This window comes from Aspergillus ruber, assembly GCF_000600275.1.
Source record: "Aspergillus ruber CBS 135680 unplaced genomic scaffold scaffold00002, whole genome shotgun sequence".
NCBI classification, from domain to species: Eukaryota; Fungi; Ascomycota; class Eurotiomycetes; order Eurotiales; family Aspergillaceae; genus Aspergillus; species Aspergillus ruber.
Genome location: NW_024467298.1, coordinates 664,204 through 677,135, shown reverse-complemented (window position 1 = coordinate 677,135; position 12,932 = coordinate 664,204). Strand labels below are relative to the sequence as shown.

General features: G+C 48.8%; 6 protein-coding genes across 6 annotated transcripts in view; 3 read left to right on the top strand and 3 right to left on the bottom strand.

The window, feature by feature from the left end:
• EURHEDRAFT_399310 (uncharacterized protein) overlaps positions 1 to 223 on the bottom strand; it is a gene marked incomplete at both ends in the record, with an annotated part of 1,339 nt that extends 1,116 nt beyond the window's left edge. The window contains one exon of the mRNA XM_040779912.1: positions 44 to 223. Within this exon, the coding sequence (XP_040642696.1) occupies positions 44 to 223 (180 nt within the window). The remainder of the gene's footprint in view (positions 1 to 43) is intronic.
• Positions 224 to 560: 337 nt separating this feature from the next.
• EURHEDRAFT_446628 (putative mitochondrial phosphate carrier protein (Mir1)) lies at positions 561 to 1,639 on the bottom strand (the record flags this gene model as incomplete). The annotated part of the gene is made up of 4 exons (XM_040783622.1): positions 561 to 660; positions 719 to 1,003; positions 1,054 to 1,473; positions 1,530 to 1,639. The coding sequence occupies 4 exons, from the start codon at positions 1,637 to 1,639 to the stop codon at positions 561 to 563; spliced, it is 915 nt and encodes a 304-aa protein (XP_040642695.1).
• A 1,034-nt stretch (positions 1,640 to 2,673) lies between these two features.
• EURHEDRAFT_446943 (alpha-amylase) lies at positions 2,674 to 4,576 on the top strand (the record flags this gene model as incomplete). The annotated part of the gene is made up of 6 exons (XM_040783637.1): positions 2,674 to 2,743; positions 2,799 to 3,206; positions 3,255 to 3,850; positions 3,906 to 3,950; positions 4,003 to 4,225; positions 4,284 to 4,576. 6 exons carry the CDS (start codon positions 2,674 to 2,676, stop codon positions 4,574 to 4,576), a joined length of 1,635 nt encoding a protein of 544 aa, XP_040642694.1.
• A 2,311-nt stretch (positions 4,577 to 6,887) lies between these two features.
• EURHEDRAFT_408235 (uncharacterized protein) lies at positions 6,888 to 8,231 on the top strand. Its single transcript, XM_040780780.1, has 3 exons — positions 6,888 to 7,231; positions 7,281 to 7,469; positions 7,520 to 8,231. Exons 1-3 carry the CDS (start codon positions 7,050 to 7,052, stop codon positions 7,917 to 7,919), a joined length of 771 nt encoding a protein of 256 aa, XP_040642693.1. The 5' UTR covers positions 6,888 to 7,049; the 3' UTR covers positions 7,920 to 8,231.
• Positions 8,232 to 8,429: 198 nt separating this feature from the next.
• EURHEDRAFT_446565 (acyl-CoA thioesterase) lies at positions 8,430 to 9,770 on the top strand (the record flags this gene model as incomplete). The annotated part of the gene is made up of 3 exons (XM_040783615.1): positions 8,430 to 8,531; positions 8,602 to 9,040; positions 9,103 to 9,770. 3 exons carry the CDS (start codon positions 8,430 to 8,432, stop codon positions 9,768 to 9,770), a joined length of 1,209 nt encoding a protein of 402 aa, XP_040642692.1.
• A 430-nt stretch (positions 9,771 to 10,200) lies between these two features.
• Positions 10,201 to 11,374, bottom strand: EURHEDRAFT_446404 (heme-dependent oxidative N-demethylase family protein; the record flags this gene model as incomplete). The annotated part of the gene is made up of 3 exons (XM_040783595.1): positions 10,201 to 10,591; positions 10,645 to 10,767; positions 10,821 to 11,374. 3 exons carry the CDS (start codon positions 11,372 to 11,374, stop codon positions 10,201 to 10,203), a joined length of 1,068 nt encoding a protein of 355 aa, XP_040642691.1.
• Positions 11,375 to 12,932: the final 1,558 nt, after the last annotated feature.

The following is a 12,932-nucleotide window of genomic DNA, read 5'->3' as shown; positions in this document are numbered from 1 at the left end:
AAAAAAAAAAGCCCCTAATCCCCGCGCCCTTCAACCCTTTCACCGCACTATCATGATTTTGGGCGTCAATTGTGGTGATGTTGGTGTTGTCTGGGGGCGAGGGATTAGGGCCGATTGCTTTGATGTGCTCGTTTTCGATTAGGATGTCGTGGTTGGGTAAGGGGTTGGTGTTGAATTCGACTGGGATGGTTGCTCCTTTGATTAGTATGTAGGATGTTGACATGATAGCTAGAGTTAGTGGATGCCACAATTCAGCTTGTTTACTGAAATAGACCCCCAGTACGGGTATCAGGCCCTATGAGCCAGGCATACGCCACTGCGCCTCACTGATGCAATCCCAAAAGTGTACAACAACCAATGCCCTTCTATGGTATTTTATAAGTCAATCTAACAAAAGCTCTAATTTACACAAATCTGCAAGCCACCACCGCATACCAGTAACAATGGCAAAAACAGCATGACGCGCGTGTTGCAGCTGCACCGGGGTGAACGCTACCTCCGTTTACGTTCTCCTCGACACAAGCCAACTGCACTCACTGGCAATATTGACTTATATTCGCTTATTTGGCGATCTCCACACCACCGGTGACATTCAATAACCGCTTCACATCGCCGTAAATAGCGAACTGACCAGCAGTGATCGTACCAACCATGAAGAGACTGTGCGTATATTAGCTACGGACCGTCTTGGACCAAGGAGGGAGGGGAGGAAACGTACCGAGCACCAATACCAGCGTAGCTACCGCGGAGACCGAGCTCCTTACCGATCTTGGCGAGACGAGAGACGGTACCCTCACCAGGAGCGCCAGGGGTCTTGTTGATCTTGGAAAGCATAGTGTCGGCGGGCTGAGAGACAATGGCGGCAGCGAAACCGGCAATCAGACCGGAGCCAAGGTTGATGGTGGTCTTGGTGCCGTCGGAGAGAGTGTTCTTGTCGAAGTTGCGGTAGATAGCCTCAGAGACCTTCTCGAAGACGACGAACTTGGCCATGGTGTAGGGGACCCTGGGGTTGTTAGGTTTGATATTATGTCATGATAATTTCCGGTAACTTACTGCTTGAAGAGCATGGGACCGAAACCGGAGTAGAAAGAACCAATACCCTCCTGGCTCAGGATCTTGGAGAAACCAGAGGCGAGACCGGAAGCGAAGGTGGGCTGAGAGACGAGACGGATACGGGTAGCCTCAAGAGGGCAGAGAGCAATGTCGGCGAAGAATTCGGCGGCAGCGGAGGAAGCGAGGTAGATGGGGGTTCTGTACTGCGAGGCATTCTCAACGCCAACCTGGTTGACGCACTGCTGCTTGAAGAATTCGTAACCACCGAACTTGAAGGCACCCTGGAGGAAGTAACCGGCGGCGGTGGGACCGAAACCAGTGAGGAGAGCGCCAGCACCCTCGTTGGCGACGACCTGGCGGAAACCACCGATCATGCCCTTGTTGTAGGTAACGGGGTCAAGCTGGATACGGGTCTTGACGCTGATTTCGTTAGCATTCACCCAATCATCTCTTATATCTTTGTATGGGGAGCGTACACATCGACCGGAGTGAGCGCACCGTGGGTGACGGAGCAGCAGACGGCACCGGCAAAGGCGAACTTGCCGTAGAGGCCAAGGCCCGAGGGCTTTTCAGCGGTAGCGGCCATTGTGTTTTTTATTTTATTTGAGGTGTAGAAGGGCAAAGAGTGGGGAGGATGAAGAAGAAGCCTTAAGAGAGAGAAGAGAGAAAGAGGAAAAAGAAAAAGAGAAAGGGATACGTTAAGGCTACGGGCATCTGGGAAAACCGCTCCCGAAAACTTTTCGCCCGCCACTCCACTTCCGACCGGCCCGTCAGCAGTAGCATTACAAATGGTATATTTATACAGTAGTATACACTACTTTAAGTATCTAGATATCTATTAGAATAATTGTACAATTTAGCATTCTATATCAACAGAGTATCAGTGTATATCTACCATACTGGATACCCCGCCATCCGTCCACCCGGTTGCACCGCTGGTCTCTAGCGTCCGCTGTACCAACTGACCGACCAGTTCATCATCTGCATAGCGTGCACAGTATACTTATACAGACTAGAAGTGCACTGTTCATAATACCTCGTGTTGCCAGGAATTCCAAGCAGATCAAACATTGGCATATATAGTTCATCCGATTGGCTCCGTTTCAGTGACGTCCATTCTATTATTAACACCATCAGAGATTTACCGGTCGAATCCACTTAGATATATCTCGGGGAATATACTACGTAGCACTACTGAGTACGCAGCATCACTTCAACTCATATATGCAAGAACATTTCACCTGAATGACACTGGACTAATTACCATTGCCCTGTCGAAATTTCAGTGCAACAAGGGATCGAGTAATATCATAAGATAGCACAGGCTATAGTATAACCATCAGCAATTACCATTGCGCAAGACAACGTTTGTCTGAAACCGCATTAGTCAATTGTATGCCCTTGCGGTGTCTCTCAAATATCGCTAAATCTGACTGTGGCTGTCAGATCGTCATCCATTGCTTATATACATCGTGCTTTGCACGCACTATGCCCGGGTCCTTGGCTTCTGACTTGTCTCTTGTGTACGTGCTTGTTTGATTGATTTTTACTTTTTCCCATCTGGCAAGAAGAGATATATCACCTGTCTCTGGCCCCTTCTTTGTCCCTATCAACATCGAAATGCTGTCCTACTTATTCGGCTGTTTCACGTACAGGAAGAAAGAAGAGCAAAAATGGAAGGAGATTGAGGGTTAGTACACTATCCTCTCTTTTCGAAACTAATGCACCAACTAACCCCCCAATAGAAGCAGCAGAACACCTTGACCAAATGCCATCATGGGATTCTGCCGACAACACCCTCATGATGCAAGCCTTCGAATGGCACGTCCCCGATGACCAAGCCCACTGGCGCCGTCTGAACAGCCTTTTACCAAGTCTAAAGGAAATCGGAGTAGATAATATTTGGATTCCTCCAGGATGTAAAGCCATGAGTCCGTCTGGTAATGGCTACGACATTTACGATTTGTATGATTTGGGAGAATTTGACCAGAAGGGGTCAAGGGCGACGAAATGGGGGACTAAGGAGGAGCTTCTGGATCTGTTATGGCTGGCTCAGGATTTGGGGGTTGGGGTTTATTGGGATGCTGTGCTGAATCACAAGGCTGCTGCGGATTATACGGAGCGGTTCCCTGCGGTTAAAGTTGATCCTAAGGGTTGGTCCCTAGCAGCCTGAATACAGAAAGCTGGCTAACCGTTGATAGAACGAAACACCGACATTTCACAACCAGAAGAAGTCGAAGGCTGGGTCGGCTTCAACTTCTCCGGCCGTGGCGAAACATACAGCTCCATGAAATACCACTGGTACCATTTTAGCGGCATCGACTGGGACGACTCCCGAAAAACAAACGCGATCTACAAAATTGTCGGTCCGGATAAAGGTTGGGCACAAGATGTCAGTTCCGAGAACGGCAATTACGACTTTCTAATGTTTGGCGACCTGGACTATTCCAACGCAGAAGTCCGCGATGATGTCCTCAGATGGGGTGAGTGGATCGGGACAGAACTTCCTCTCAATGGTATGAGGTTGGATGCTGTTAAGCATTATTCGGCTGCTTTTCAGAGGGAGTTTATCGATCATATTCGGAGTACCGTTGGGCCCGAGTGGTTTATTATTGGGGAGTATTGGAAAGGTGAGGTGGATGTTCTTCTTAAATATCTGGAGGAGATGAGATATCGACTTTCGCTGTTCGATGCGCCGCTGGTTGGCCGGTTTTCGAGCATTTCGCATACGAAGGGAGGCGATTTACGGTCAATATTCGACGGTACTCTTGTGCAAAGCAAACCGGATCATGCAGTAGTGAGTTCTATTTTCTTATTTACTGATTGGTGGCCATAGCTAACTTGGATTATAGACCTTCGTCACGAATCACGACACACAACCAGGGCAATCTTTAGAGGTAAGTGCCTAACTGTACGCACTTGAGTATGTTAGTCAACTAACTTTTACAGGCCCCAGTAGCTTCGTTCTTCAAACCCCTCGCCTACGCTCTAATCCTCCTCCGAAGTCAAGGCCAACCATGTATCTTCTACGGCGACCTCTACGGCATGAAAGAACATGTCGAAAGCCCCCTAACCCCCGCCTGCAACGGCAAGCTTCCCATCCTCACCAAAGCCCGCAAACTCTACGCCTACGGCGAACAACACGACTATTTTGACAGTCAGAACTGCATAGGTACCTCCCTCCCAATCTTTCTGTACTCAGATAAAGACCTCAACTGACCTAACCTCAGGCTTCGTCCGATACGGCAACCTCCACCACCAATCCGGCCTTGCCTGCGTAATGAGCAACACCGAAGCTTTCGAGAAACGCATGTACGTTGGACGAAACCACGCCGGCGAGGTGTGGTCTGATATTCTGGAGTGGTTCCCGGGAACTGTGACTATTGATAGGCATGGATATGGGAATTTTCCGGTCGCTGGGATGAGCGTTAGTGTGTGGGTTGATGGGAAGGCGGAGGGGAGGGAGGGATTAGATGCGTCTTTGTATGTTGCTTTTCCCCATATACCGCGTGATATTGGGTAGGAGTGATTTAATTGATTGATCGAGTGTGGGCTAATGAGTGAGTTGGGCAGTGATGCGGATATTTATGGGCAATCAAAAATGGAATGATGGAACCATGGATTAACGCTTCGAGAAGGCCGGATTATTCTTCCTTGGGGTTTTACCGTGGGCATGGTTATTGGTCTGGATGACAGTATTATGACCGAGGTATAGACAGGAAGGAGAGCTTATATTGAGTATTTCATGTCGGTATTTGGACCACCTCATTATATAGCATCTTTCTAGTATGGAGAACAGTAATACTTGATATCTCACATCTCCCACTACATTTTCCCAGATAGATGGGACAATATAAGGGGGCGTAGATACACCTAGGTCAGCGTGATATCATCTTATGCCCTATTCGCCATACGTCTTCTTGGTATATAAGGTGCTACTCTCCCTCGCCATCAGGATTAGATTAGTACTCCACCTAATACCATCGCGCTTGTACAGACCCTTTTTTTTGTATAGACTGATTACCATCACCAAAATGCCATTCCACACGGTTCGCATCATCTAATGTTTAACATTCAGGACATCGGCACTGATCAACAGCGAACAGGTTATCCTCCAAAATCTCGCCAGTGAATCCGACAAAGACCAGTCAGTCACACCCGAACCACATCAACGTCCTTTCTGACCATATACAGGATGAGAAACCTAATCACAATGGCCGGTGGGAAGATCTCGAGCGAGACTGGTTCGAAGTTCAGGTTCGTTTTCACGTTAAGAGTGTATTGGCCATGCTGACGATAGTAGCTTTGAAGTCCCGGACCAATTCGATCTTCGGCTGATCACGAAAAACCTCAACGCGGAGACATTATCCGATCACCCATAATTGGAGCTGCCTGTATAGAGATAGTCAATTCAATAACATAAACGGAGAATTACTCGTGTACCTGCTTGTATGAAAATCACGTGGCGTCGGGTAAATCTTCCTCTTCCGTCTGGCTCGGCCCGGTAAGACTAGTGATAGGCACTAAGCCATATTGTTCAATTACGATCCACCATTCATCCTTGTTTGTCGCCGCAATTTGCCGGACTTTTTCCGCTGCCAGTGCTTTTTCGACTGCGCATTTCTGAGCATGAGTACCTTTTGACAAGCCGTTTATACTGCACCAAGCTATGCTTTAGTCTGTCGGGATTGGGAGTATACATACTTCCCCTGTATCAACAAATATAGGATAAGCGCTGCGTGACATGACTAGACATATTTTCTGTTTATACCAAGAGTCCCAGAAGCCATGGTTGTGTTCTCTGTAGTAGAGAATACGAACGGTTCTTCTATTCGGCCAGGTTAGTTGGATACGAAGTGATGAATTGATATTGACAAGGCCTACGGAGAGGGTCAATTTTGGCTTCCGGCTTTCTGTATAATGCATTTAAGCGGGTGGCCATGCTAATCTCCATGGATATGGACATGGCAATTTGCGATTTCAATACAGACTGCCGTTCTGGCTGGAAGGAGGGAGATATAAAACCCACGGCACCTATCGAAGGTCTTGAACCCCACTCAACCGTTCAGTTGAACAGAACATCACTTCTTAAACCTCTTCCTTCTGCCAAATGAGATTCAACTCCACCCAACATGAAGGCCACCGCCCTTCTCAACATCTCCATTCCTAGCGCCCTCAACTCCTGCACGGTCTGCTTCTACGAGAACTCCTGTACGCAAGCTCCCGACTGGCCAGCATACGGATGCGGCACGAGAGAGGACTCCTTCCCCGGTGCTCAATATGTGCAGGTGGAAAATAACTTGCGACTGGAGGAAGGCGTATTTGACGCTTACTAGGAAGAATGGGATGGGACGTCGATGAGTACGGGGGTTGCTTGGGATAGTGGGTGTCAACGGATTGAGGCCAGTATTGAGGCTATTATTGAGGTCGAGTATATTACGTTGATGTGCGCTTGATGTGCGTGAAAGTATATGTGTTGGGGCTCTGGAGATGGTGAGAATGGTTTGTTGGTTGGCAGTTGATTGTTTGGGTGGTAGTTGGGTGTGGCTGGCTGGTTTTGGATTGAGGCCGGAATGTGTTGTGATGTAGCAGAAGATGCATTGTCAATCTGATTGGCATCATCAAATCGCTGTTAACTGAAAGTTGGATAAACAATGGGTCTAATAGTATTGGTGGAGCACTACGGTCACAGTATAGACACCCTATCTACATGCAGATAAGCGCTGTGCTATAACCTACCCAACGCTAAATGACTTTGTAGAGCCTCATTAGCCACAGCCAAAACAGGAAAGGTACAAGCCCAGCTACTTATTAGGTGCATTTGAAATCGTCAGCTTTTCTCTCCTGCATTCGCATTCGCATTCAGCTCAGCTCGTCCTGTCCTCGTAACCGTCAGCATCTGACAGATCATATTCCATATAACCATAGTGAATTAACATTTCCTACTGTTACGAATCTATCAAAATGAACGCATGAATTAGCGACGCTTGTACGGGATGTTTTCGCCGCAGTATCAGGAGATCGCTGCGACGCCACAGGAGCAGCAGCTTGCTTATTTCACACCTTACCAGCAACAACAGTATTATTCCCCGGCGATAGCAAAACCAGAGCCGAAAGTGCGAGTGAGCCCATTATGGAAATTTCTTGCTGCTCTGCCGCCGAATCTATTGCTTGTGGGGTATGTTAATGTATCAAGAAAAAAGGTTATCATCGCTAATTCTGGGTAGATACCTCATTCTTCCCGTGGCATTTAAAGAACCCGGGCCTGATCCTGAGCCGAAATCGAACATGCACATAAACAAGGCCGCGATTGCCATCGCGGCATCAGTCTTAATCGCAGTCGCATATGTATCATCACTGGTATTAGTCCTAGCTCGGAGCCATGACGGCTCATTCGCGATCACATCCGTATACATGTACGTCCCTCCTCCATAAACCCAGCAATCAAACCCATTAACGAAAACAGCCCCTGCCTCTGCTCCAGCCTCCTCGGTCTCTTCAATGTGGTCTTCAACATCGTCGCGCGCAACATGTTTCCCCTCAATAGCCTCGAAAAAGTAGGCATGGGTCTCCCCAGCGCATTCGGTGTCGTCTACGCCCTAGCCGCGCTCTGGACGTACGGGCAAGACACCATCTACTCAACCGAAACGCAAACGCAATCCTTTCCTGAGGCAACGGTTCTGCTTACGGAGGAGGAGATGCAGAGACGGCAGCTTGTTGCGTTGCTGGAGCAGGGAAGGAAGAATGGCGGGAAGTCGCCTAATCCGCGAGATTTGCAGAGGACATTTAAGGTGGATGGGCCAGAGAGGTTGAATGTTGGGAATAATGAGTGGGATCGGTATAAGGCGGTGGTGAGGGAGGGCTGATGTTGAGTTGTATTAAGCGAACTATGTATGTTGATGATGGGGCTTCCGTTATTCTTTCTCGCCTCCATGATCGCCCGATGAAGCATACATGGAGATCTGGTCAGGTCTAGTTAATTGAGTTCTCTTGGGTCCCTTCAATCCGATACAGCTCTGGCATCATTGCTCAACCATGAAGTGGAAGTATCTTCCATGATATCGGTTAACCGGTCGAGAGTCGGTGATATTCGGCATCACGGCCACTACCGAGAAGCGAGGCGGGTGCATAGACGATAATGCATTGATACCTAAGCAAGCATAGTTGTCATATGAAGCAGTTCTAAGATGTTTCTCGCAAACGCATAGGAGTATGCTTATAGAAGTGCCTCGGCTATTTCCTTATCGGGCGGATCCGCCACGGCGTCACCCTGTTTCGGTCGTCACGTCCGCGGCTTTCGGCCCTTTTATTCGAGTCGTCTCGACAGATTTATCCGCTTCATATCTATTTCCAATAATTCAGATAATACCAGCAACATGGGCAAGAACGTCACGTTGTTCGATGATCCTGGTGTCGATTCCACCAAAGCACCGATCGAAAATGTCTTGGAACTAACGCCCGTTGTCGACATTGGCCCGGTACGATACGCCTATCTCCTTGCAAAGCATCCCGTACATCTCAAGCAAAATAACTAACCACCCGCTCTAGGATGTCTTCACCAATACCCGTCCCCTCTGGCATCCCCCAGGAGCCCGCGGCATCTACGGCGGCGCCGCGATAGCTCAATCCCTCTCCGCAGCCATGCGAACCGTCCCCTCCGACTTCGCCGTCCACAGCATGCACTGCTACTTTGTGCTTGCCGGTGACTCGCAAATCCCTATCCTCTACCATGTCGAACGAGTCCGTGACGGCCGGAGTTTCATCACGCGGACGGTGCAGGCGAGACAGCGGGGCCGGCCCATTTTCACCACGACGCTGAGTTTCAGCCGGGCGAATAGCGGTGGGAAGAAGAAGTTGGAGCATGCGGCACCGAAGCCGGATATTGCGATGCCAGATGAGACATCTTCGTTGAGTGCGAGGAAGAGGTTGGAGAATGAGGGTGGTGGTGGGGGCCCGTTTGAGAGCCAAAGGGCGGGGATTGTGAATCGTATGTGTTCGCTTTTCGCGGGTATCTCGTTTTTTAATTAATATAGGGGCTGACGGTGATAGGTGCTTCAAACCCCGAGGATAAGAGGATGCGTCGGTTTGTCCGCGCAAGGGGGAATATTTCGGATGATGGGGGTCATCAGGCGCATCTTTCGGCCCTAGCCTACATTACGGACAGTTACTTTATTGGGACTGTGTCACGGGTCCACGACGTCCCTCGATTCTCCTCTCCTGAGGAGCTACAGAAGGTTCTGAACGCTCTCAAGAACCCATCCGATCTGGACGATGAGGACATCGCGCGGGCACTGAAGGAGCTGAAGGAAGAAGAAACCACGGAACTTCGCCGTCGTCTGGAAGGTGCGCTAAGCAAAGCCATGGGCAAACCAGAGGAGCACAAGGAAGTGGGCATGATGGTCAGCCTGGACCACTCAATCTACTTCCACAATCCTTGGGCGTTTCGGGCAGATGAGTGGATGCTCATCGAAATGGAGAGCCCGTGGGCCGGAGAGGGTCGGGGCTTAGCCATCCAGAAGATCTGGTCTAAGGATGGGGTCTTGGTTGCCACTTGTACGCAGGAGGTATGTTGTCTCATTTGCCAGTTCATTTTGCCCTCCCCCATTCCACCCCCCAATTTTCTCTCATCCGATTGGGACGCAGGAACGGCAACTAACTTCGAACTACAGGGAGTCGTGCGGTTAAAACAGGACGAGCCGCCCCGTTCGAAGATCTAGTGGGCGCGAATATTGGCATGACCCAATCTTATTGCTTCGCTTAAGTGTATACCCTTCATTTCAGTGCGTTACTTGTTGTAATTAGATGGCCGGACGGAGTATATAGACCAGGCCAGACTGCTCTGCTTTTTTTTTTTTTCTTTCTGTTTTCATTGTCCCCTACTTTTCGGTCTTATAATCTTTATTCATTAGAAGGGTTTGCTTCCTTAATATCAATTCATTCGCTATAAGTACAACACAAAGCAAAATGACCACCCAATGCAATGATAATGCGTTGCAAACAAGAAATAAAGAGACAAAACCGCCCTGATAGTAAGTATGCATGTCATCAAAACGACGAAAATCAAATCAAAAAGCCACCCTACCGTTTTCCCAAAACAAAAGGAAATCATTAATACAAAACGAGTCAAAAACAAAAAAAAAATCAAAATCAAACTTCCACCTTCTCAGCCTCCCGGCTCTTCCTCTCAGCAAACTCCAACGCCGTCGCGCCCCAAATCTCCGTCCCCTTATACTCGCCCACATAATCAGGCCAGCTCCTGATTTCCTTTGCTAAATTCTGCAACTCCTGCATGGGCAGCTCATCCAGCGTGGTGAGAACGGTCTTGACGCCGAAAACAAGAGCGCCGGACCGGGGTAACTTGATGAAAGTCTGACGCTCGCGGCGGATGACGATGTCTTCGGGGGCGGGGTTGTGGTTTGCTTCGGAGAGGGTGGTGGGACGGTAGAGGATCTCGAAGAGGTTTTCGTCGGGGCGTTTGACTTCGACGAAGTAGTTGGAGCGTTCCATGGGGTTGGAGGGGGTGAGACGGTTGAGGAACCTGGTCCTGTTAGTATGGGAAACGAGGCGTGGTTTTGGTGAAGAATAACTGACTTGCTGACAGTGCTGGCAACTTGTTGGTGCCAGAGGGGAACTGGGTTATGCAGTTTGGAGATTGTCCAGCCGATTCGTTCTGCGACTGTCCAGCCCACGGGGAAGAGGGTTGCGCTTGCGGCACTGGCATTACAGTCAGTCAATGCGCTTATTTGGTCGAAACGAGTGCAACTCACAGATAATACTCATCGTCCTCATTTTTCAACAAAACACTCAAATCCTCCATCGTGAGCCGAACCGCAATCTCCAACGGATCAACATGCGCATTCCGCGGCCCCCCAAACACAAACGTCTCCCCCGTCGTCTTGTTAACAACAGTCGTCTCCTCGCCAACCGACTTCTTCGCAAACATATTCGGAAACCGCATGCACAGAAATTCAACCACCTCCTCCAACGTCTCCAGACACGCATCGTATGACTCGGGCAACGCTTGCAGCACCTTGCTCTTCTCATGATCCAGCAATTGGCCACGGATTTGGTGCTCATCCATGTAGTTCTTGTCGACGGTGAGCCAGTTCTGTTCGTCGAGTTTGCGCACGTCCATCATTACGCGGTATCGCTCTCGGCCTTTGATGGGCTGTGCCGGGTAGGGTGCTATGCGTTTGAGGTCATTGCCAGATGGGGGTGCATGTTGCTTGTTGTATGTTGTCCACGAGAACAGGTGTTTGCGGAAACTGAGGATTAAAGAGAAGATGAGGATTGAGAGTATCGCCAAAGAGAAGTTATTCATCGCTTAAAGAGAGTCAAGAAGGGCAAAAAAAAAAAAAAAAAAAAAAGAGAGAGAAAAGAGGAAAACGAGACAGTCGTCCTTTGCGCTAACTATTCCCGATTACTTTCTATCGTTGAAGAAGGTATGCAATTCTTCTAAAAGTCTTCCAAAGAATCAGGGAAGTCAACTCTATATCTTTTATACCCATCCAGGCCCAGGGGGCAAAAAAGCAGGGCAAAGATCACCCACGCGGCCATAACACGGGGGCACTACTGATCAGACGATGAGCTACGACAAGCATCGAATCGTTACCTCTTACATTCCGGATCCAAGGTCCAAGGGCGCGCGAAAGAAGTTAGATTATGCCGCCTCTGATACGTCCATCCTTTTCCCCGCAAAAAGTCGCTATGCGCCGCCGCCGAAAAAAGTAACAGTACATAGTACTGTTACTACTTAAGTACCGCTACTATTACTATTATAGTAGTGGTGTACTATGTATGAGGTATGATCCACATGATCCAGCGACTTTTTTTTAATACTTTTATTTAAAATTTTTTATTATTTTTTATTATTATTTTTGCGTTGTTGATCCACTGTCTTTTGCTTTGTTGAGCTGCTCAAAGATCCCGTCACGGAAATGAATTCGAGGTGGGTAAGGACTGAGATCCCGTCTGTCGAACTGATGTTACAACTTGAACTGGAATTGGGACTTGACTTGCCGCGACAAGCAAGGCTATATCGACAGACTGCTATGCGCAAGTACAGACTTGCACAGGAGTAGCGGAGTGTCTGTGCGCGTCATCGAGACCTTGTGAGCTGAACAGGCCATTTTCAGCACCGAGATCCCATCGTTGATTGACTGATTTCCCTTGCTTTGGTTTTGCCTGGCAGGAGTACGGATGGAGTACGAGTACGTGCTATCGATGTGGTTCCATAATGGTGGGATTTTACTCCATTCGCCATGTCAATAACTAAGAGCGTACCTTAATACGCGGGCAAACTGTTTGTTATAGGTTTATATCGATAATCGTAAAAGGTACCTTTTTCTATTTGTTTTTTCTGTCTTTCTTTTACTCTCATCCCATTTCCTTTTAGGGCGGGTGAGGGAGATGAACGGATTACCCGTGCGTGGGATGCGTGGTTGGTCTGACCCATTCATTGATTGATTGATCTATTGCCGCAATCCGTGCTGTGCTCATCAATAATCATACAGCTATTCCAAGGCCTGCGACTGGCCCTCTCATTCTTCTCGGCGTCGGCTGGGACTATCCAATTATCCCAGCTGGACCCGGGCTGAGTTAAATGTACCGGTACCTGTACATGTATGTACCTAAGCTGTACTCCGTACGGAGTACGGAGTACATACCTATGCGCGTACAATGCGGAAACAATGGTCGCTGGATCACTCAGTATCTTCCCCACGACTGGGATTGCTTATGGGATACTCAGTCCGGACTCCGTACCATGGCTATAACTCAACTCAACGCCGTACACATACAAACAACATGGCTGGCAGGGACCGGCATGATCCGGCTCCACCGGCACCCCAATTAGTAATACGAGGGATCTGGGGTTTTGC

Coding starts and splice junctions, on each gene's coding strand:
- EURHEDRAFT_408235 (XM_040780780.1), top strand. CDS start 7,050: ATGTTTTCGCCGCAGTATCAGGAGATCGCTGCGACGCCACAGGAGCAG. Junction 7,232..7,280: donor CCGAATCTATTGCTTGTGGG/GTATGTTAATGT, acceptor AATTCTGGGTAG/ATACCTCATTCTTCCCGTGG. Junction 7,470..7,519: donor GCGATCACATCCGTATACAT/GTACGTCCCTCC, acceptor TAACGAAAACAG/CCCCTGCCTCTGCTCCAGCC.